The 24,560-nt window shown below is 35.7% G+C and overlaps 2 protein-coding genes and 1 long non-coding RNA gene across 4 annotated transcripts in view; 1 reads left to right on the plus strand and 2 right to left on the minus strand.

The window, feature by feature from the left end:
- The window catches only part of PKD2L2 (polycystin 2 like 2, transient receptor potential cation channel), a 42,295-nt gene extending 40,859 nt beyond the window's left edge, over positions 1-1,436 (minus strand). The window contains exon 1 of the mRNA XM_025292647.3: positions 1-1,436. Within this exon, the coding sequence (XP_025148432.2) occupies positions 1-31 (31 nt within the window). The 5' untranslated portion in view covers positions 32-1,436.
- Positions 117-24,560, plus strand: part of LOC123335074 — a 27,745-nt gene continuing 3,301 nt past the window's right edge. The window contains exons 1-2 of the long non-coding RNA XR_006553378.2: positions 117-212; positions 12,195-12,273. This is a non-coding gene — a long non-coding RNA (uncharacterized LOC123335074). The remainder of the gene's footprint in view (positions 213-12,194; positions 12,274-24,560) is intronic.
- MYOT (myotilin) overlaps positions 1,592-24,560 on the minus strand; it is a 27,286-nt gene continuing 4,317 nt past the window's right edge. Inside the window, exons 5-15 of one of the 2 annotated variants that reach the window (XM_044947623.2) lie at positions 24,037-24,156; positions 23,694-23,934; positions 15,962-16,528; positions 11,303-11,477; positions 10,364-10,468; positions 7,452-7,501; positions 6,236-6,368; positions 4,758-4,965; positions 3,063-3,228; positions 2,432-2,565; positions 1,592-2,211 (exon numbers count right to left, since the gene is read on the minus strand). In XM_044947623.2, the coding sequence (XP_044803558.1) occupies positions 2,039-2,211; positions 2,432-2,565; positions 3,063-3,228; positions 4,758-4,965; positions 6,236-6,368; positions 7,452-7,501; positions 10,364-10,468; positions 11,303-11,477; positions 15,962-16,528; positions 23,694-23,934; positions 24,037-24,156 (2,072 nt within the window). In that variant the 3' untranslated portion in view covers positions 1,592-2,038. The remainder of the gene's footprint in view (positions 2,212-2,431; positions 2,566-3,062; positions 3,229-4,757; positions 4,966-6,235; positions 6,369-7,451; positions 7,502-10,363; positions 10,469-11,302; positions 11,478-15,961; positions 16,529-23,693; positions 23,935-24,036; positions 24,157-24,560) is intronic. The other variant, XM_044947624.2, reaches the window with a different exon arrangement.

Genomic DNA, 24,560 nt, shown 5'->3' on the forward strand with positions numbered 1-24,560 from the left:
CGCCCAGATGCCACCGGGAAGCCTCAGCCATTGCCGACTTGGACCACGACGCCCGTTTCGCCTTCCTAGGCCTTCAGAGCCTGCGCGATACTCTTGTGCACGTGCGCCCTTAGCTTGTGTGCCTGAGAGTCCTCTGACAACGCACGCATGCGGGGCTTGAAGATGCGAATGCGCGTGCGCACTGAGGGCTGCGTGGAAGGGCTTGGCGTGAGGTATGATGCCGGCCTACGCATGGCGGCGTTTGTCTCCTGTCTGTTGTCGATTTTTAGGGCAAACCTGGCGTTAGGCCTGGGCATAATCATAAAAGTCGTAGTAACTAATTATAATGGGCTACTTTTTCTTGACTACTTAATATCTGTTGGCTTGTTTAGTCTTCATACTGCCCCTTCCAGAAAGGTAGGTGTTTTGTCCTCGTATAGACTTGAAGAGACTGAGGAGAATAAATTACTACCAAAGTCGCATTGGGGCAAGGTTTGCTCAACGCCAACGCCCGAAATTGTAACGGAGACCCCTGTCCGCCTCTGCAGCTTTCAGAAACCGATAATTACTAATTGAGAGCTGTTGCTAGAAATAGCTTCCACCCCGCTTTCCACCCAATATGGCTGAAGAGAACGTTGAAATACATATATTGGAGGAAAAAAAAAAATCTGTTTAGCAGTGATGATGTAAAAGAGTAGGCCAAAACAGTAGTTCTTGGGAGCCCAGACTCATATCTGACACAGAAGCTTTGCAAAGATGGAATTTGTAAACTAGCTATAGATAGAAAAAAACAAATCTGACTGTAAATTAAGGCATCCACAAGCCCGCCAGAATGTGAGACTGGAGGGGATTCTCACGTTGGTGAAAACGAAAATAAAAAGGAATAAACTGAAAAGCCCGAGGTTAGCCAGCTGAGAAACCCATCAAGCTGTTTTGAAAGTAAGAAGTAAAGCCACTTTTTGTTATTCCTCTGGAAGAGATATAGAATAATGTTGATAAATGCTGTTTCATGTCAGGTAAAAAGGAAAACTAGGCCACACAGCAGCAGGGGTCAAAGACGATCAATGATAAAAGGAATAGGAGAGGTCTAGCAGAAGGTCAGCAGCCAGTGGAGTAGAGACCTGAGAAAAAGAGGCCTAACTTAAAGATATACAGGATTTGCTCTTTCCTGTACTGGGACTCTCAGAGGCTGGCAAAATTGTTTTCTAAAGTAATAGGTTATCTGAACTAGAAATGGAGGAGGAAACCCCCTTCCCATGTAAGTATTCAAATTTACATCAACTATAAGAATTAGACAGAGGACTGCAGACTATTTTTAATCCATTGAGCTCAGTGATCTTGAAAAATTAGAAACCTATTTGGTTAAAACAAAACCACAATTTCAGGAGAGATAATATGCTTTAAGTTATTGTGATTGCCTTTGAGGTGCAAACATAAAAAGTCTAGTTTTGTATCAGGAAGAATAAACTGAGCTGTGAGCTTCACCAAGATAAACTGTTCTAGGATATAGTATTGTTGCCCTTCTGGAGCTTGTTATTCATAGGTTTTGCTGAGTGTCATAAACCAGAAGTTTTATCTTAAAGATCTAGACTTTTGTGAAGAGGAGACAGTCTGTTTTAAATATTTGAAATTTTATTCTGTTTTGACATAAAACTAAGGAACACTCAGATAATCTATACCATGTTAGTATTCCCATCAGAAAAAACAGATAAAACAGTATTTAGAAAGCAGTATCAGTAAATCTTATTAAGCATTAGATGTGTTTAAAATGTTGATATTAATTTATAACCTGTAGGTGTGTGTATGACTTAAATGTTAAAATCTCACATTTGTTAAAGATCTTCTACAATTACAAATCCAGATTTTCTGTAGGCTTCACAAACCAGAGAGGTAAATAAATGTGCAGGAATCAAAGGATAAATGTATTATAAATATATATTAGTTGTGTTACCTAATTAAAGCCATAATCTGTTAATACAGCTATGGATTTATTTCAAAAATTTAATTGAATATATTATTGATAGTGTAGTTGTTGTGTTTTCCAATGTTGGTAGAGTGGTTAAAGTTCTTCACTTTCATAGAGTCCAGATTGAGCTGCCAGCCGCTGAAACTCTCCTTCAGGGTTAAACGCTTGTTTCACATTCAGACCTTTCCCGTTAAGTGCTAAATATTTGCTGAAAGTTGGTCGGACACGTAACTGTTTAGGAGCTGGAAGAGTTTGGTTTGGACGGGCTGAAATAGATTAAATAAAAGTTAATTTAGAAAACTTGTTCTAAACACATGGGTTGCACTAGGTAGTCATTATGAGACAGGAAAAGAAAAAATAGAAAACTGACTATGTATGAGAAGAATCCCTCAGATTTTATACTATGCTGGAATTTGTGTTTCTTACTAAATCTCAGTTAAGTTCTTTATAACACTTGACATAGCACTTTATAAGAGCGTGACATACCTGTAACATCTAATCTTGTGTTACATGTGGTCACTCCAGCTTCATTAACTGCAGACACAGTATACCATCCAGCATCTTTCTTGTTTACATCTTTTATCAATAAAGTAACTCTTCCAGAGTTATCATGATATAAACTGGAAAGAGATAATTACAAGTTGAAAGTAAAGGAATTAGTTTTTCTGTGAGAATTTACTTATGATGTCTCTGACCTACAGAGTCAGACTAGTAAGAAGAATAAAAAGCATTTGGAAATTCTGAGTCTGTAGCCAGTCATTGCATAACTACTGCTTTTCTTGAATTAAACATCCGCCTCATCTTGTTTGTATCATCTATTTCCTTGAGTAATCTTCTTTTATTGTTAGTAAAAAGGTAAATCCTAGCCTACTTTAACTGCTAAATTTCTGATTAGTGCAATCTAGCTTAGTGAGGCTTATCATATTTCTATATATTTTTAAAGATTGAAGTATAGTTGATTTACAATATTGTGTTAGTTTCATTTATATATATATATTTAAAATTAAACAAATTGACGTCACAAATACATGCCATTTATAATGCATTTCAAAGGATAACTGGATTCACCCAAGCACACTGTAGTTAGTGTAACTAACTCTCAAAATATTTATCCTACCTTATTCGATCAGTGTTGAATTGTACCATTTCATTATTTCTTTTCCAGAAAAGCTTTGGTGGAGGTACAGCTGAGATCTGGCATTCTAGCTTCACTGATTCTCCCTCAAACACTTTTTTACTCTGTGGTTTGTAGATGAACATTGGTGCTCTTCTGTGTTCTTTTGCTACATATTAATAAAAAAATTCACGTATTTGAAATATTATAAAAATATTAACGAAAAAGTATTATGAAGTTTGTATGCTGATATAAAAGTTTTAGAAAGTACTAACAACAGAAATGGAAGGTTTATGTTTCAGCTTTAGTTAAAATAATATGCAATACTGTTGTATATTGTGATACTGTTTATAATTCTAAAACAGTAATGTAATGATGACTTTATAATCATGTTTCATTTGAAGAATTTAAGTTACATTGTCATCATCTTACCTATTGGGAGACTGAGTGGTGGAAAGAGAACCAACAACTTGGGTCCAAATTCTGTTTGCCCCACCAGCCATGCGCATTGGGGAAAATTTTTTTTAGTTTTTCTGAGACTAAATTTTATTTATTATAAAGTGATACCCAAGTAATAGTGACTGCTGTGCCCACACCAAACAAAATTATGTGACGATCAGTTGCGGTTATGAATGAAGAAGCACTTTGTAAACTATAAAATAATATACAAATGCCAGTAATTATTATGTCTTTACTTTTCTTCAAATACCTGAGGGAAAAGAGTAATTGGTACTATAATACTATAACTAGCTTTTCTGAAGGAGAAATGAGGAGATTGGATGAATGCCAGCTGAAGTCTTTTTCAGCTCTAACATTATAGTATTTTTGGAGCTATTGGCATAGAAAGATTTTGCCCGAAGCATAATCCCTTGAATTCTGTGTGTGGTATGTATGTGTTTAAAATTCCTAGATCACTAGTTTTTCCCTTAGTCTGAGGTCCCTTATTATATCATAGAATAATCTTACAGCTTTTTCATTCATCTGGATAGAATACAAATTCAGGATTGCCCATCCTTTAACTTGGTCAAGCTTTTATACAATAAACAGTGAATTATAGCAAAATATCTCTGATGCAGTATATCTTAAGTCATTTCAAATGTGACATATTTAAAGCAGTTAAATTGTAATATTTTAAAACAGGGCATTAGTTTTATGAAAACTACTAAAAACAAATTTGAGACATGGGTTTTATTCTACTTTTTTTATAAAGCAAGTCAGCCTATTTTTGTCATAATTAAAGACTAGTTTCTGGTAAAAAGTGCATAGCCTAAGGCTAAAAGTTAACATTTACTCTTCAATTTTAAACTATGTGTGATTATAACAACCTGTGAAAATGTGAATCAGATTGATTATTTTAGACTATAGATCAGAAACATGATTAGATTAAAAATTTTCATTTTAATGTTTGATCTACAAATACTGTACGTCTAAAAATGTAACTAGAGTATACTGCCTTCTTTGGTCTATCTGAAATGTTACCTTATTTCTCTTCCAGAAAAGCTTTAGTGGTAGATCTGTCATTCTAGTTTCTTTGAATTTCCCTCAACCTCTGCCCACTGTGGCTTTTACATAAAAATTGATGTTCTACTAGATTCTGTAGTATAGACATGAACCTTAAATGTAAAGTCTTTTTCAACAGTTTCTTTTTTGATTTGACATGTTTTTAAGGAGCTCTCTGGTATCTCTTTGAAAGCTTACCCAGGACATCCAGCTGCACAGTAAAGGTGGCTTCTCCCGCTCTGTTCTTGGCAACACATGCATAAGCCCCTGCATCTGAAGCTCTGACCACTTCAAAGATGAGTGAATGAAAACCCTTCTCAGACACTATCATTTTGTGAAAATCATCTGATTGAACTGGTCGTCCATTTAGATACCATGACACATCAGGAGCTGGTAGTCCACTCACCTAGAAAGGAAAATACAAGATGATAGAATTTTAAATTACAGATCACTGGATCCCCTTTGTCCATTTATGAATTTTAACAATTCAGTATCTGAGTGGGTTTGTGATTAAAAATGCAAAGTATGATCTTAAAAGATATTTTCTTTCAATAATTTTTAACAAAGTAGTAAAAATGATAATCCTTGAAATTAATATAGTATTTTCAGACTATCTCAAACCACATCTAGCTCTTTCATATACAACCTCAAGCTCCTTAAGAGCTCTTAATTACTATATTAAGGACATTAATTTATGTTATATTGGTTTCCACAAGGAATATGGAGGTCATATGGATTTTCTGGTTAATGGCAAGTGCAAATGAAGTCCTAAAGACACATATATATGAATCTTGCTAATCTAATTAATAACCTTTCCAAAACAGAGTGTTCTTGAGCTATAGTTCTGGTGTATGAATGTCATTTTGTTAAGTGTTTTCATATAAGCCTTAACAGTCAAATCTGTACACTGAATTTCACTCATAAGGAATCTGGAAAAATATTTTATGAAGAAAAAATTCTCCAAAATGATGATAATAAAAATGTAGGCCTTTCTAATAAGTTATTTTAGCCTGAAGAATTAATTCTTCCAGGCCAAGAGAGGGCAGGGTAGCTTGAATTTCTTGAAGAGGCATTTTACTTAGGGAATCCTATTGTTATGAAAGCTTCACTTATACAGGGTATTAGGTGTTTGGCACTATTGTAAGTACCTTATACCTATTTACTCAGTTTATCTTCAAATAGCTTTATGACATTGGTACAATTTTTATTCCCATTTTACAGGGAAAACAAAAGGGTAGTGATATTAAATGATTTGTCTCAGGTTACACAGCTGGAAAATGGCAGGGCCAGGATTCTAACCCAGGTAAACTTATGTATAGTGTTCTTATCCACTATACATACTACTTGGGCTTCCTTGGTGGCTCAGACAGTAAAAAATCTGCTTGCAATGCTGGAGACTCAGGTTCAATCCCTGGGTCAGGAAGATCCCCTGGAGAAGGGAATGGCTACACACTCTAGTATTCTCGCCTGGAGAATTCCATGGACAGAGGAACCTGCTGGGTTACAGTCCATGGGGTGGCAAAGAGTCGGACACGATTGAGTGACTAACACACACACGTACATACATACATACTACTTTTCAGGCTGTGTAGAAAGCTATGAAGAGGAGGAGACATTTTTCAAAACACTATCCCATTGTTTAATTTTTATCCAATATTTTTGAACTTTTTTCTTACTTTGAAGTCCATTCTGCAGAATCTTCCTTCTTCAATTGACATGTTCTCTGGCACTTGAATGAAGCGAGGTGGGTAAAATTTCTCCTGGATGGCATCCTGATCATTCATGTCTCCCCTTGAAGATGATCTGCTTCTACAAAAACATTTTAATAATCACTATGCAGAAGAATTGTCATTGCTCTTCCTTTCATGCAAATATGATTTAGCCATCACATTTGAAACCCCAGAGGCTATGCTGTTTGATCTGATAGTGTAGTAACAATGGAGAGAGGCTGCAGAGCTGTATTTATCTGTGGCATATTTGATGACTGTTAGAAATGGTAGCAATTTAGAAACATCTGGGACAAATGATACATCTTTGTTTCTTTTTTTCAGTGCCATGAATTGATGAAGAAACTAATCTGTTAAAATGCATGGACAATTATAGTCACATGCAAAGACTGTATAATTAGGATTGGGTTTTCATTATGAGAAAGTTTAGTATGGAAACATGGTCCTGGCTTATTTGACGAAGACATTTAAAAAATTTCCTCTGAGACAGTTGTGATAATTAACAGATAAAAATTTTTATTGTCATCTTGGACGTTAGAAAATTCACATTGTTCTTCTCTGTTGGTTCCAAAGCAGTATAAACATTTTCTTTTTTATAGCCATACTTTTTAATGTGTGTGTGTGTTGCTCAGTCGTGTCTGACTCTGTGACCCCATGGACTGTAGCTCGCCTGTCTCTTCTGTCCATGGGATTCTCCAGGTAAGAGTATTGTAATGGATTGCCATTCCCTTCTCCAGGGGATCTTCCCAACCCAGGGATCGAACTTGGGCCTCTCGCACTGTGGGCAGTTTCTTTACCACCTAAGCATAGTTAATTTACAGTGTTGTGTTAGCTTTAAGTGTATAGCAAAGTGATTCAGCTATATACAGATACATCTTTTTCAGATTCTTTTCCATTATAGGTTATTACAAGACATTGAATATAGTTCCCTGTGCTGTACAACAAGTCCTTTCTGTTCATCTATTTTGTACCTAGAAGTGTGTATATGTTATCCTAAATTCCTAATTTATCCGCCCGCCAACCTGCTATCCCCTCCGGTGACACTGTTTTTTATAAAAGGTTTGTAAGAAACTTAAGGATTTTGTAAATATTACATTTTTAAAAATATGAACATGTTTTAGGTAGCAAAATACATACTTCTTTAAAATTAAAAACATTTTTTTACCTTACTTGTGATGTAGGAACTTGAAGTCGTGCATGTTCTATATTGTGCTGCTTGAAATTAAAACAAAGTGATAATGTTAACATGCCACTGTTAGCTTGAAATTAAGCAGAATTTAGTAGTTGAAAGGAACATTTCTGTTGTGGTTGTGTTTGTATTGTCATAGATAGTTCTATATATTTAGCTGTTAAGCATTTAAAATATGGTATACTAACCTTCTAGTATTCTAGCAAGAAATCTATAGAATTAAGACTATTCAGAAGATATGGTTTATGAAAATTAACTAAACTTTGAATTGATGGTGGTTCATTTTTCAAATGACTGTTTTTTATGTCAACGGATGATGAATCCCCCTGGTGTATTTGAAATGGTAGCACATAGTACAGATTGTCCTTTGGTAAAACAGTAATAGTCATGAAGTCACTTGTGTTGGCAGTAGATAACAGGGTATTATGCTTACTACTCATAAGTGGCACCAACAGCAATAAACACGTATTAGACTGGAAAATACTTTTCTTTTTGGCTCAGGGCACAAAATCCTGATGGACACTCTGGAAGCTATGTGTAGAGCTATGAATAGCCTTTGGAAAACAATATTACTTCCTGCTTAATAATGATGTATTTAATTTAAGCAACCATCTTTTAGGACTTATATCTGAGCACTAGCAAGTTATTCATATTTGAGGATGAAATCAGGAATTGATGAATATTATAATTAATTGGTAAGATATTGTGTGCCTGTTTCTCATATTTCATTGTGCTTGGTATAGTGAGAGATACGAAGAAGTAGAAAATATAGTCCTTACCTGGACATATGAAAAACATCTGTATAGCAACATAGCAAATAAATACAGATAATTTATTTTGGGATGAACTTTAATTTTGTTTGTATTTTGTCATTCTGGAACAAAATTCTTATAACTCTGCAATGATTGTTGGTGAGGCTTTGAGTTTGTCTAAGCAAAATGTCAAAAGAACAATCAGTATGGCAGAAACCAACACAATATTGTAAAGCAATTCTCCTCCAATTAAAAATAAATAAAATATAAAAAAGAGCAATCAACTAATTTTTTAGTAAAAAAAAAATCCACTTAAAATCATAATATCCAAATTAAGTTTTTTACTTTTTCCTATAGTGGTTTGAATATATATAGATTTGTATTCATAGGTATGATATTTTTGGTTATATGTGTTGCATTGGCCAAAAAGTTCATTCAGGTTTTTTCATACCATTTTAGGGAAAACCCAAATGAACTTTTTGGACAACCCAATAGTTTGATGACATTTTGTATTATTTAAGTAGACTATTTGAAGTGTAAGATTTTTCTTTTCTGATTTCATAATATATTTTGCTGCTATCTCTTTTCTTGGTACTATCATCTTCATTTTAAAGTTTTTGAAGAACTAATGAGAAAAACAATACATCTTTGCCCTTGAAATCATACATTGAATTTGTAAGATAAACCATCATCAATATGATGTTACTTTGAGTTATTTCTTCTTATAGAGATATATTTATGTCTTATTCTTGCTTTAATCTCCTATTTCAACTCCAGAGCCCAACACACAGTAGATGGTTCATATAAATTAGTTGAATAAATGAGCATGTGAACTGTTTAGTAGCTAGGAGAGATTTAAGTTCTGTTTTCAGGTTCTAGTTACTTGCTGTGCTAGATAGACCCCACTCTATCCTTTTTAGTAAATCTAGTCACATTTGGTGAAAAAGTGAAAGTGTTAGTTACCCAGTACTGTCTGACTCTTTGTGACCCCACGGACTGTAACCCACCAGGCTCCTCTCTCCATGGAATTCTCCAGGCAAGAATACTAGAATGGGTAGCCATTCCCTTCTCCAGGGGATCGCCTTAATCTAGGGATTGAACCTGGATCTCCTGTGTGAATAGTGAGAGATCTGGGGTTTGATCCCTGAGTTGGGAAGATCCCCTGGAGAAGGGAATGGCTACCCACTCCAGTGTTCTTGCCTGGAGAATTCCATGAACAAAGGAGCCTGGTGGGCTACAGTCTGTAGGGTTTCAAAGAGTGGGACACAACTGAGTGATTAACACACAGTCACATTTAATAGAAACAATCTTATTTTCCTCTTACGCTTTAGAAGGATGCTTTTTATGAGGTTGGAATTCTTGAATGCCTGGTTTCATCCCTTTTGCTCTCAGTTTCTGTGGACTTTTTAGGAAGGACTAAGAGATAACTACAGAAGGAAGACAGGAAGCAATAGCTGTTCATTCTGCCTCTCCAGCAGTACACTTCTCTTTGAGATTAACTTGTTAAAATAAAATTGGTCAGGAACATGCCTGTGGAATATTCACTTTATGTTCTCCATAAAGTTAATCCCTTCTTGGAAAGGATGCTTTTGTTAATCCTGGAGCTGTTATTCATAAGGTTTTTGTTGTCTGTTTTGTTTTTAATAAGCATTTCAAAATACATGGAACATGTCAAAGGAATTAGATGTTTCATTAGTACACGAGTTTATTTTAAAACTTTGAAATGATAAACAGCTTATGAGAAAAGGTTGCAATTACTTTCTTCTGAGTTTTAACTTCCATCCTGTTAAAGATTTACAACTCATAAATTTTCTGTCCATGTAGACGTTGTAGGGAGAGTCCTAGGTCTAACTGACCCCTAAATGTCTAGATGAAAAGTGACACCATTAGCCTTCTGGTGTTTTGACTTTGTAATATTTCATATGCAGATATTAGAACCACCAGAAAATAGGGTAAAGTTAAAAATTTTTGTGTATGTATGCAACCAGTCATGACCTGTCCTTTTTTATATCTAATGCAGCATGGAAGTAATTGACTTTTGCTTCAAATGCTAGTTATAAATATTTAGAAAAGCATACATCTAAAAATCACATGAAAGAAAAGTGCTCCAGTTAGATAAAGATTAGTTTAATTTACCTGTGCTGAATCTTGTGCCTCACTGTCATTTTGACCTTGAAACACAGCAGCTGCATTCTGTGGTCCTAGCAATCTGCGAGCCATCTTCTCCTCATATGTTAGCCGCTTTAAAGAAAGAATCATAAAGGAGATAGTAATGAGATTTAATAAAAGTTGTTTGTATGACTTTACCTTAAAACCACCAAGAATTATAACAAAGAAACATAATTATGCCTATTGAATGATAGATACTGTATTTTTAAGAAAGCATTTTCTTTCATTCAAAGCATTTCCACTTCCTTCATCTGTAAATATTCATCTCTGTTTTCTTTTTTCTCCTAGGAAAGACAAGCTTTGTTGTTGTTCAGTTGCTAAGTCATGTCTGATACTTTGCGATCCCATGAACTACAGCGCACCAGGCTTCTCTGTCCTTCACTATCTTCCTGAGTTTACTCAAACTCGTGTTTTTGTTTTTTTTTTTTCTTTCAAAAAGCCCAAACAATTTTTTTGGCCAATCCAATAGTGGATTAAAGGCACATAGCAGTACTGTTTCAGATATCAGTGACTAATAATACAATGTGCAAAATAAGAATTGTAGCTGTTTTCCATCAATAGTATATACCAAAGTACATGAAGAAGTCAGGTTGACAGTATTTCCTATTAGTTATTTGGTCATCAGACATTTTTATGGAAGGGCAATGCTTAAAACAGAATTTGAATTAAGTCATTCAGATTGTTTTTTTTTTTTTTTTCATTTGCTTCATTCTTTTACTGCTGAACTCCTAGAAGGGATTTCATGCAGAGAAATACAGAATAGGATCCAAATATTCCCTCTTTTTAGATATTCCTATCCCTTGCTGATTATATGGACATAGCTCTGTGAGACAGAAACAACTGTCTTACTGAGATTAGATTTTATAGTTCTATTGTCTTTTTATACAAAATAGGCATCTTGCTTACTTGGTTTCCATTGTGAAGAAGGCTGTCCTTGCATTTTAGCTTTCTCTCCAAATCTTGAATAAGAGCTTCTTTTGATCCTTGTATTTCGTGGTCAGGAGTTCTTGGTGTGAGCTTAGCATTTGCATTTTGGGATGACCTAACATTTATGGGTTGGCCTACTGAGGGTTGTTGATAGCTTTAAAAAGAATAAAAGATTTTTATTTATTTATTTATTTACTTTACAGTGTTGTTTTGGTTTTGCCATACATCAACATGCATCTGCCACGGGTGTACATGTGTTCCCCATCCTGAATGCCCCTCCCACCTCCCTCCCCATACCATCCCTCTGGGTCATCCCAGTGCACCAGCCCCAAGCTTCCTGTATCCTTCATCGAACCTGGACTGGCGATTCGTTTCTTATATGATATTATACATGTTTTAATGCCATTCTCCCAAATCATCACCCCCTTCCCTCTCCCACAGAGTCCAAAAGACTGTTCTATACATCTATGTCTCTTTTGCTATCTCGCATACAGGGTTGTCGTTACCATCTTTCTAAATTCCATATATATGCATTAGTATACTGTATTGGTGTTTTTCTTTCTGGCTTACTTCACTCTGTATAATAGGCTCCAGTTTCATTCACCTCGTTAGAACTGATTCAAATATATTCTTTTTAATGGCTGAGTAATACTCTATTGTGTTATTTTAAAAAAATAAGATCTTTAAGAAGTGGTAAAATAGAATTGGCATCTTTTTGTCAGTCACCTTTAGGTAGGTTGAATTTACCACTTAGTATTGTGGGTGTTATTAAAATACCAATTGCCTTAATAACAGTCAAGAAGAATTTTATAAGAATGGTTACCAGCTGTTTTTTCTTTTCTCTTTGTCTTTGCAAATGAAAATTAAGTAGCAGGAGGAGCAATTTAGATTAGACATAAGAAGAATGTTTTTCCCTGAAGATTTTCCCTAAAGAAGTGAGAGTGAATCCGGTAAGTGGCAGCCTGAGGGCTCTTCCAATATTTCAGTTGAATTTCCTAAGTTTGATTTATGGGTGGATAGTAAGCATTAGTGTACTGGAGCTGACTCATATGGGCTTAAGATAATGATTTTTAGTGTCTCTTCCCAACTCACTGTGATCTCATGTTGAAAGTCTGAAATTGATTGGTGAAGGTATATACACTAGGGAAATTGGTTAGTGCCACAATTACCACCTTCCTCCAGAGCTGATTGTTAAACATTTACCAGCATGACTACTGGTGTTCAATGAATATTCTCTTGCTTTGCATTGAATTTACAGTTTATATAATCTCTGGCTTTAATTTCTACTTCCTATTAATTTCATATTCTAGATAATCCAAGTATGGCACTATATAACAACTTCTAAAGTAATAGTTTCTTTAATGTTGCTAATGTGATTTTTAGAGAAAGATATGATTAGAGGAGGAAGGAGAAAGAAATGTAAATTGAGAAAAAAGGGGGTCTGGAAAAAAACAAGTTTGAATGGCATTGGTTTAAATCCTTATTTCAAACTCCAATCCTAAATTTTATTCTAAGACGTCCTTGCACCTCTCAGAGTTTCCCTGCTGATTCTGATAGAGGACAGGGGTGATGTTTAAGGAGTCCTGTATTTTTAGATCTGTTAGATAGCTCATGCTTTTATTCATATTTTACCTAGTTTATTTACTTAGGGTGCTGCAGGTGCTAGCTTATACCCGTTTAGTATAATAGATATTATATTGTGTGGGAAAATGGGCCACTACCCTCTGAATATTTTGCCATTATCATAATAAACATTCTGCAGATATCCAGATGAGGAAGCCTTGGTCTGTTCTCTGATATGTTCGTGTTCAAAAATTCTCGAGGATCATTAAAAGAACTTGTAAGCTAAGGGGAAATATATTTCCTCTGAGTGGAGCCAGAGATTTAATTTTTGCAGACTTTGGGGACTTGGTTAGTAATCTCTAGATTGTAAATATACTGAGGGAAAAAAGATGTTTTATTACTCACTGTTGTATTATTTATATCTACTAACCTGAGGCTTTCAAAATAGTGAAGCGATACTATTAATTCAATGAATGAATATTTTTCATTGTATTCAAGATACTCTATTGAAAGTTGAATATATACGTTTTCCCTTGTTGTATTCCAGATATTCAGGATTGCCTATATCAATCCTCAACTAAAGTCTGATTTGTTCAGTGAAGTAAATAGCCAAACAAAATGTTTAAGTAAATAGTAAGGTGGTTTTGTTTTAAGATTGAATTCCCAGGTCAAAGTGTTAAAGTACCCTTGGTTTTATAGATCTACTATTTCTTCAAATGTATGGTTAGAATAGTCTGCCTGTTTTTTTTTTTTTTTTTTGAGCTAGCCTATCATTTTTTAAAGTTACATGTGTTTGGTAAAGTGAGTTAGCATTAAATAATAATTTTGTCACACTGTCATATTATAGTGTAATATGTCTGAGAAATCCTAAAGGACTGTTAAAACCAAGGCTGAGAATTACTTATATGTATTTATGTAGCTTCAGTCACTTTGTTCACTGAAGACCTGCATTATTACCATTTTATATGGTTTAAGGGTTAGGACTTGATATCTATTCGTAATTAGAAACTAACGTTATACTTGCACAGTGCTTTATAGGGTTTTCTCCCCCTAACATTAATCACCCAAATCATTAGCTTTCGTTATAGATCAACATACTGAATCACCTAGCAGGTAAGGCAGTCATGCTGAATGTCACACAGCAAGCTTTTTGAAAGGAGTACTTAAAGAGTTCCTCTAAATTTCCAGTCTGTTGGTTCGAGCAAATGTATGAAACGTTTGCTTAAGGGTTCCTTACTGATGAAAAGCTAACTAAAGCTTTCAAGCTTCTCTAGGTCAGAATCCAAGGAATTATTTTAGAAGACAGGGCAAACTTAAGCCCATCATAACAATGAGGGAGTTGTGCACAAATGTTCAAAGGGCCAGAGCTTTCCACCCTGTACAGCTGGACACTGAATGGGTATCAAGTGGCTGTGGGAAGATTAAAAGAGTTATCTATGATTGCTGAAAATGGAACAGCTAAAGCTGGATCTTTGATCTCTAGTTTGGGGTCCTTCTATGCTTTATTTCTCATCCTCTCCATTTCATCCTTTTTTCCTCTCTTTAGTTCTATGCACGGAACTAAGTACATGGTCATGGCTTGCTAGTATTTTATGGCCTTCTTTTCTGGACAGGAATTTGGAATAGGATTAAACACTTTACTAAGAAGAATATAGTAGTCAGAAAAGGTTATTTTAGATTTAAATATGCTTATACAGCAAATTTAGAAATAATTGAAAGCTAGATGGAAAAAGATTATCTGGGTAAAATGTAACTAATAAAAATCTACAATGTGTGATAATGGGTATAATGGGAATTTGGGGTGGAAGAGGAGAAGAGGGCTCTTAATTCCTGAAGGCATCTTTTAAAAATTTTTAGGCCAAACCTGTGAGAATGCCTTTTTGTAGGTTAGAATTTTTGTCAGCCATTTCAGATGATTCTACCTAGTATCTGTAGGATTCTAACAAATGTGTTTGGCTTTCTTGGTTTTTATTTTTAAAAATACTGAAAAATTTTCTTTGCAAGTTGATTTGCTGTGGTTAGACCACTAACAATTGGAATCTCTTGAAAAAATTAGCCTCTAGAGAAAACTGAGAGAAATTAGGAAGAATTTCAGCATATCTGTTGATAAGCCTGTAACCAACAAAACATATTCCATCAGTTTTTCAGATGCCTCTGATTTAATTCTCTTGACGTTCTAGCCAGCCGAGGAATAGGAAAACTGATAGCCCAAAGTTTGCATAAGCACAAAGTATTTAGTTCATGTTTTAAAAAAAGCACAACCACTATGTCCTTCTTCATATCAGTTTCTCCTTGGACAGTTTTAGGGCTGTGGAAATAGTACATGCTTGCATAAGTCTGCAGGTATTCTTCCCTGTATTTAGATTGGTCCTACCAGTTGGAACAAAGTGTGGTTTTAATGATCTTCGAAACTTTAAGGTCATGAACCTTTATCTATTCAAGCTTTTTTTTCTGATCATTGGGAAAATTTACATACTTTAGTGTCTGAATCCCATATTTTCTTTTTAGCCAAGTGGATATTCAGGATCAGAGGGAAAGACGGATAGTAAGAAAAGACTAAAACTGAGAAGAAACTTAATAGCTTCTGCTTATGTGAGAGGAAATCCTATCTGAAGAAGAGCAGACAGGTGTTCACCTCAGCTAAGCTTAGAACCAGAGGGATCAAATTTACAGCATGAGGAACTTAAAGCTGGGGAAATAGTTCACTGTTCTTGGGTATGTTAGAAATCTCTTTTGGAAGATGGAAAATAATAGGTAAGTCATTACCTATTATGTATAATATGTATAGTTCAAGTATAATATGAAGTAATAGGTGATTTGGGTTGAACTCAACCTGGACACTGGAGAATGGGTCAGATGACTTATTGCCAGTACCTTGGTTCAAGGTGTTCCAGGAGAAATATGGAATGAGACCATGAAGTCACATTGACTTTTTAGATAGTGAAGAATGACGTACATAACCCATCCCCCTTCTCTCCCAGATACTAGCTCCCAGGATTCACAGTTTTATCTAACTATGTCTCTCTCTTTATATATATATATATTTTTTTTTCTTTTTCTTTTAAGCTCACTTACTTGGAGTCCACCGTGGAAGGGTTTTTACTGCTGCTGTAATCAGGCTGTGATGGTAATATGGAGCTGAGGAAGCTGGCTGGAGACTGGTTATAAGTAGCTGTAACCCTTTGGGCTGGGTTGGAGCCAGCAAGCTGCTGAGGAGAAGCAGGGAAAGCAGAGGAGGACATAGTGATGTGAGAGCTCACTGTTGAGGAGGCAGAATATCTTTGCTCTGTGCACTGGCGGGGTTGGATGGTAATGGAGGACTGTTTGGTCTGGCTAGAGTAGCTGGAGATTTCCGGTCCGGGAGGCTGAAGTCTGGAGCCACATGGATTTTGGGATTGGATGAAGTGTTTTGGACGTTCGTAGTTAAACATGTTTAGCTGGTTTATGGAAGTTGAAGGCAACTTATTATTGTAATGACTTGCTCCTGAAGGGGTGGGGTCCTGAATCTGGGTCTGCAAGCCTGGAATTACAGGAGGTTGCAGTGAATCAGAAGCGACCTTGGTCTGTGCCTCCTTGTTGAGATCCTGGGGATACAGTGCTCCTGGCTTTGATGGAGTGGCCTTCTCTTGAAGAATATTGTTCCTTCAAAAGAAGAAAGTGATTCAGTTACAGTATTTGCATAAAAATGGTACTGTTTAAGATCTTTAGGAGTTTGTGTGCTTTATTTTTTTTTCTTTAACTTATGTGCTTTCAAAGTCATCTCAAGGTGGAACTTCACTGGCTTATAGACTTTCCATTCCTTTATGCATTGTCTTTGAACAAATGACTTCCACTTGAGAATAAGAAAAAATAATTCATTAGTATTTGTTTGCCTCTGGGTTATTCTTCAAGCACACCTGGGGGCTTCAAGATGTAGGAAAAGTTTTGATTTTGAGTTTGCCAAGTGTTTGTTTATGAAAAGAAAATTTATGATGTTGTTCAGTGTGTTAATTTTATTTCGTGTTTAGCTTTTGACAAAAGCCTGCAGTTTCATTAGCCACAGAGAGTTACTGATTTAAAATTATTAGCAGTTAAATATATTAGCTTCTATTCAGTTTGAATTCTTCCCATTGTTCATCAATACCAATGAACAACTCTTCTGATGCACCATTAATTCATGCCTTGGTGATCTGTGACGAATGACATGGTGAGTCAGGGTGAGCAGTGTGCTTCTTTTCTAAAGAACATTACTGTCCATATTTGCTCCTTCATCCTTTTACAACTTCACAAAGTATGGCAAATGCCCGTACTTCACTGTGGTCAACCATGAGTGGATTTCGTTTTACCTTATAATTCACTGCCTGTTTCTCCCTTTGATTCCCAATTGACCATAGTACCAAACTAGAAGATAATTAAGGAGTGACTGCATTCAAGTATCTCTCTGTATGTATATAAGTTACTGTATTCCAGAATCCTTTGTAGTTTTTGTTATTTTTTGATTTTATTGGTTATTGGTCTTGCTGTTCTCTTAATTATTTGGTTTCACTTTAAATTATTTTTGTGTTTAGTATGTATTTTAGACTAAATTTTGAAATTGCTTTCATTCCTGTATTATTTTTTCTTTTGAAATGGCAAACAGTATGTACAGAAAAAAGTAAGGCAGCTTTGAAGCTAGCCTATACTTTTCCAAGAAAAGATGATTGCCATTTCTCTTACTCAACACTGCATTGGCACTCCTGACTTTTGACAGTAGGTCCCCATTTTTCCTGTGATGGATCATTTGCCACTAAAATCAGCCTCAAAGAAATATTTTCACCTGATTTTTTCCATTAGTATGGTAAATCTGGGAAGGACTATATATATACTTCACACAAAAAGACTAGCCCCATAAATTGTTTTAACATTGATTCTGTGTTTATTCAAAATATCAACTGATTTAATTCAGAATATGTTTAGTTTGCTTCATATAGTATAAACCAACACTGAAGTAATGATAAATCAAACTTTTAGCTAATAAAATTAACCAAATTGTCATCATTGAATCCTAGTCTTATGATTACTTAATGTCCTCTCTTGAATAAAGTATCATTTTTAATGAAAAATTTCTAAACCCATCAACTTGATTCTCAGGTTGTATGTATAGTTTAGAGTTACACAGTTTTAGGAAAGAACAAAAATGCAACTAAACAGCCAAAAGAAAGATTCTTTTGAAAAAGGCACTTAAAAAGTCATACATTTCTTAATTTTGAGTTTATGAACACAAGCACATTCAACTAGGGTGCATTTTAGTAATTAACTATATTAAGCCTTGAAATTACTGGAGAAAAACATCCAAAAGGAGGCTTTAATTAGATATTCTTAAAAAAAGAGACTATTTCAAGGCAAGTAGTTTTATACTATGGGTTTACTCCATTGCAGAATTGAATCCAGTGTTTGATTTTAAATTCCTTTTTGGGCTGACAGATCATTCAGATTAATTTCAAATAGCAAGGAATAAACTGTTAAACAAATAGCCAGTAGATATTTTCCAGAAAGTTCCCTGTTTTTATTTATGTATATTTTTAGAATGTCAACTGTGTTGTACATTTTGATATCAGCTTACATAGTTAACAATTACTGTTATTTTTTTAAAAAATTCAATTAAAAATATGTTCTTTCAAATGTTTCATGTCTGAAGAAAATTTTGTACATATGTTCATGCAGATAACTCTGGAAGGCTTTTCTTCGTGTTTGTAGTTACTGTTCAACAATCAGTTCTATAATCCTTCTGTTTTATGACAGTATCATTGTATTCCAAATAATGTTAAATAAATTTCAAAGATTTTATGAATAAAGTTCTATTAACTCTCCTGTTTAGAAAAATCTTAACTTTCCCCCCTATCTCTAATATACCACAAACTTAAACAGAAAACTGAGGATATTTTGAAGCTATAGGACATGCACAGTTACAGATAGGCCAGGTGTCCTTTTTCAAAGAAAACTGATGATTGAAAAATAATGACACACAACTATCTTTCCTTCTACCTTTTTTAATGCCTTATAGTTTCAGTGGAATGAACAGGTCTCATTCTTTTCAAATCTTAGTGTAATGCCATTATGATCTTGTGGCTTTTGAACGTTTTATCTGAAGATCACCTTTTACATACTGTTCTGATTTGGACAAAAGCAAAAACAAAACCCAAAACTGAAGCAGGAATAAAGAAGGGACTTACCCGAGTTCCAGAGAGTGCCAGCTGGGTTAAACCTACTACTAAAGGGAAGGAAGAGGCATCCCCTTCCCTCGCAGACTAATCTAGTGGCTCTGTGCTTAGTATTATAGCACCACTGACTTTTATCAGCTGCCAAGCAGTGACATCTGATGTGCTTGCCTGTCCATCTACCTATGCTGGCATGTCAAAGTAAGAGTCCATGATCTAAACAATATCTCAGATGTCTTAGTGATATTTAAGGAGTGGGATTACATGAGCTTCTCTTGCAAGCCTCTTTATTTTAGATGTGAACTTTGACTAAGAGCTTTAGCAAGCACATGTAGGGGGGACAGCAAAGAACTGAGAAATGGGAAAAGGTGTAGAGAAAACTCATTTTCTCTTTTTGTGATGGGGGCTTTGATCTTTCTTGTTGAAAAAAGGACTGAAAGGGAAATAGTATTCTAAGACTGACATTCTGACTACTAAGATTTCTCCAGAAATAAGACCACTGATGGATGGGCTTCAAATTGATTTCTATTAGATAGCTATTCATATGAAGACCTCTTTTTTTCCTCTCTTGCCAAATGGAAGGAGGGGTAGAGTGGGATTCAAGCAGTTTGCTTCAAGAGAAGGAGTGTGTCTAGGCAAAGGCAAGAGAGCAGAATAATGGTGTTATGTCACTGGGAAGGTGGGGAAGTGGAAAAACATGATTTGGTCTGTATAGCAAGTTCTCTGAATCTGTATGGCATACAGATCCTTGACCTTATACTTTTAATGACCTTATACCTTTATACTTTTATTCTAAAAGAGTTGAAACACTTAAGAAACTACCCATCAAGCAGTGTTTACAATTAGGGCTCTGTCCTGTAGCTCTCTCTATCTCCCTTACTCCTTATAGTTACACAATTTCCTTTCTCTTTTCACCAAGGAGACCATCTTAGCCTTTTATGTTTCCATTTGTGTGTGTGTGTGCGCGTGTGCGCAGAGAAGTATATAATTAGGAAGAAAGCTTCAGATCAACAAAAGGTGGTAGAGAGGGGTAGGTGACATGAGGAACAGGCTAATCAATTGGAATTATCCATATTTAGTGGCTTTAGCTTGGTGTGGTTCTGTTGTTTAAAACATAATTATTTATTCCCCTCCCTCATGGTCTTAGAAAAGGCCCTGATTCTGGGAAGGATTGAGGGCAGGAGGAGAAGGGGCCAACAGAGGATGAAATGGTTGGTTGGCGTCATTGATTCAATGGACATGAGTTTGAGCAAGCTCTGGGAGATGGTGATGGACAAGGAAGCCTGGCGTGCTGCAGTCCATGGGGCCACAAAGTGTTGGACACGACTGAGTGACTGAACAACAACCCTCATGGATACTCCAGCCTTGGTGTAATTGCTATGTACATCAGGGTCCAACAAATAGATAATTGAGCACAAATGAGCCACTTAAAATTCTTCACAGCTAACCATGTAGGTGTAACTTCCTTTGGTGTTCAGGTAAAGTTTGATGACTGCCACCTTAGTAGAAAAAGCATTACTTAGTAGAAAAAGCATGCTGGACTTGATGAATAGGCATTTGCTTACTTATTGTAAGGAGTCTTATTGTAAGTCATTTTATAAGGAGTCACCCAAAATATTTCTCCACTTCTGCTCACTGATATTTCAGTTTACATTAATATGGGCAAAGCCTTCAATCCAAATTAGACTTAAAATGTAAGTGCAAGTGACAATAACAAGAATAATAGACACATATAGCCTTTAGTTTGAGCAAGACCCTATTCTAGGCACTTTAAATGTGATATATGCGACTGATAATTGATTCTTCCCAAGAACAGAGTTTGATTGAGATAAGCCCTACCAGCCAAGTGTGGTAGATGCCCAGGACAAACTTAAATCCCCAATTTTGCCAAGGGCAGATTCCAAATGTTCCATAGTTGAGGAAGAATTTTAGTTTTTATTTATTCTTTATCATTTACACTTTTCCTCTTCTTTTCCCTTGACCTTTGTAAGATAAACTTTCATTACAGTGTGGTAGCTCCACAGTACATTGAGACTAAGGTTCTTGCTACAATTAGGGGATCAAGAGATGGTTTTGGAAAGGTAGATAAGGTGTTTTATAACACCATTCTCAAAAGTTAAGGGTCTATATTCAGTAATTTACCATGAATCTGTTTTTCTGCCTTTTAATATTTGGTGTGCTTTTTTAAATGGTGTTTTATGTTTTCTCACAAATATGGCTGTTTGAATGATTTGGTGCTTATTTGAGAAAAATCATCCTAAAACGGAAAGAATTAAGATGTCTGGTGGGTGAACCATATTCCAGCCTACCCACTAAAGACAACTTTCCCATTTCTGTCTCTAAATTATCAGTAAGGGCCTCTAGTAAATCATTCTAATACCTCACAAGATGTATGTAACTTCCTACTGTTGCAGGTGTTTCCTACTGCAATATTTCCTGCTACATGTCCAGGAAATTCCTTCTTGCCTCATCACCAGTGGGTAGCTGTTTAACTGTCACTCATTAATCTCTTGTTTTTTAAAATGTGAAGTATATATGTGATTGTAAAAATGGTGCTTTAAACTTTTGACCTTCTTCAGAGGTCAGATGTGTGTGATGAGGCTAATTTCTATCCTTCTCAGCTATATCAACTGAGAAGGAAAATGTCATATTGAAGATGAAAGGACAAAAGAATGAAGAATGTTTTATTCATTTTCAGGTTATGCATTAATCACTGTGATTTTTGAAGTTCTTCATAGACATATAGCGAAAGGGAATCACCTTGGAGCAGTGGACTCAGTCTTATTCTTCTCAAGAAATAATGATGGATACTCTACTGGATTTGGAGTCAGACAGTACAAATGATAGTATTAATTTGGTTAATGCTCTGCAGCTTTCTAGACACATTAACCTTTTTATTATCTATTTTGGAGACCTGAGTGTAAGTACTCACTCTACTGCATATCTCTGAACTTTAATAATTAAGTGAAAAACAATGATAGTATCTATTTTACTAAATCAGTGTTGCAGAGACTCAAATGAAACAAGAAATCCTATAGTGGACTATTTTGTGGTATAATGTATCTCTTCAACTAGGTTTTTTTCTGAAGAAGGAACTCTTTATTACTTATTTATCTTGTCTAGGAGAGTATAGCTCTTGGTAGGCATTCAGTAAAAACCTGCTAACATTCATGGAACTTTTACCTGATAATTGTCCCCACAAATTATTTTATTAATGAAAAAGATAGTAGTCTTAAATGAAAGATACTAATAGTAAATTCAAGGCCTTTTTAAGTCCTAAAGGCTCACTGATAAACACAGGTACTTATGGAGAAAAACTGTGGATGTGAGTATTGTCCATTTTACCAAGGCACAGAAACTGACAAACACATACAGTGTGCTTAATAAATGTTTGTTGAATAAATTGCAGTCTTATTTATTTTTCCACACACCTATTCTTCCTTGATACCGTGAGGAATCTATTTATAGGGGTAGCTACTGCCTAGACGACTAGTGATCCCATTAAGCTAAGGGGATTCCAGGAGACCAACTGAGAATTCACAGTTATAGGCTGTTGCTGGAGATAACACTGACCTTGGTATAAAGACAATACAGTGAAGTGATAGTTCCTATTTATTGAATTCTTACTATGTATTTCACACACTGTTCCAGGTCTGTTAAAAAGTCCAATGACTTTTAAGTATCAATTTTTAGGTTTTTAAAAAATCAGTATTTTGGTTTGATGTTTGTGTTTGGGGGCTGGGGATGGTGGTGGATTGTGTTGTTTTATTTTTAAATTTTTTAACTTTTTATTGTTTATTATTTTATTTTTTATTTATTTTTTTACTTTACAATATTGTATTGGTTTTGCCATACATCAACACGCATCCACTGTTTTAAACATACAGGCTGCTCGGAAAGTTCACGTACTGATATATCTTTCTATTTATACTTTTGTCCTTTATATGCAAGGACAGTTGTGTCTGTATTCTAAGACTGCTGCTGCTGCTGCTGCTAAGTTGCTTCAGTCGACTCTGTGTGACCCCATAGATGGCAGCCCACCAGGCTTCCCCGTCCCTGGGATTCTCCAGGGAAGAACACGGGAGTGGGTTGCCATTTCCTTCTCCAATGCATGAAAGTGAAAAGTGAAAGTGAAGTCACTCAGTCGTGTCTGACTCGTAGCGACTCGACTTGAGCCTAACCAGGCTCCTCCGTCCATGGGATTTTCTAGGCAAGAGTACTGGAGTGGCTTGCCATTGCCTTCTCCAATTCTAAGACTAACCATGTAGAAATCTGTATCACAAAATGTTTTACCTATTTGTATTGAGATAGGACATTGAATTCTAATTTGGGAAAAGACTCCATTCTTCAGAAACTTCTGCCATTTCAGTGTTGTTGTTGTTTTTTCCCCAACAAGTCTCTGTAGCAAACCCTTAAATATGTATCTAAGACTTATTATTTCTTACTATTTCTAAAACTTACATGACTTACTGTTTCAGCCTTGGTGAAATGCATGGTGGAGAAATGACAGAGGTAAAGTGATTCATCCGTGCAAGCTTGCCGAGGGCAGGAGCTTTGTCATGTTCACTGTTCTTTATATAGAGCCAAGAACGTTTGTTGGATGTGTAAATGTTAGGTCTGTCTGCCCTTACCATTGTGGTTGTAGCTCAGAGGAATTTTCATTGATGGTGCAGAACTCCTCCTTTGGAACCTGGATCTCATGTTCATTGTGACAGGCTGTTTCAGGAATAGTTTGCATAAGGTTTATTGGAGTATTGTCTGGATTTTTATCCTTTGTGTGGCTGTCACTGCTCCAGGGAGAGGAGACCAGTTTTGGAGGAAATTTTCTTATGGGTGACTTTTGAGAACCCTCTGATTTCTCCACTTTTCCTTCTGAAAAATAGAATTAGTCACCAAAGTTCAGATGGAAACAGAGAGAGTCTTCCTCTTGGCTCAGGGCTGAATTTGAGCAGGGTGATCCTGGGGAGTAATTACCTGGAGAAACAAAGAGTCTTGCTGTGGAGACTGCAGTCCCAGCCTCATTTTCTGCAATGCACTTGAAGTCTCCAGAATCTTCAGGAAATGCTTCTGTGATAATTAAGGTGCACACTTCCTCTGGAAAGGGGAGAGATTCAACTTGAGCAGAGTATTTAGGTGCCCCAAATTAACAAACAGTGTGGGAGGATATCAGGGAGAGTAGGTATTGGGAATAAATAGTGTATTCCTGAGATTAAAAAAATAATCCCTCTGATTAGATTTTTGTCTTTGAGTGGGCTCATGAAGATAAATCCTAACAATGCAACCTGAAGTAACCCCAGCATGGTCCCTAACACCTACTTCTTAGACACATCTGTTTTCTCTACTAGACTATCAGCTTCTTAAAAGCAGGGATTACACTTTACCTCTTGAATTCTAGATTTCTGTAGCTTTAGTGCTTAGCATAAAGGTCCTATAAGGATGATTTTCTGAACTGACCTAAATGTTGTTATTGCCATGGTAACTAGACTTGATGGTAGGAT

The sequence above is a fragment of the Bubalus bubalis genome, chromosome 9 (genome assembly GCF_019923935.1).
Source record: "Bubalus bubalis isolate 160015118507 breed Murrah chromosome 9, NDDB_SH_1, whole genome shotgun sequence".
Classification (NCBI taxonomy): domain Eukaryota; kingdom Metazoa; phylum Chordata; class Mammalia; order Artiodactyla; family Bovidae; genus Bubalus; species Bubalus bubalis.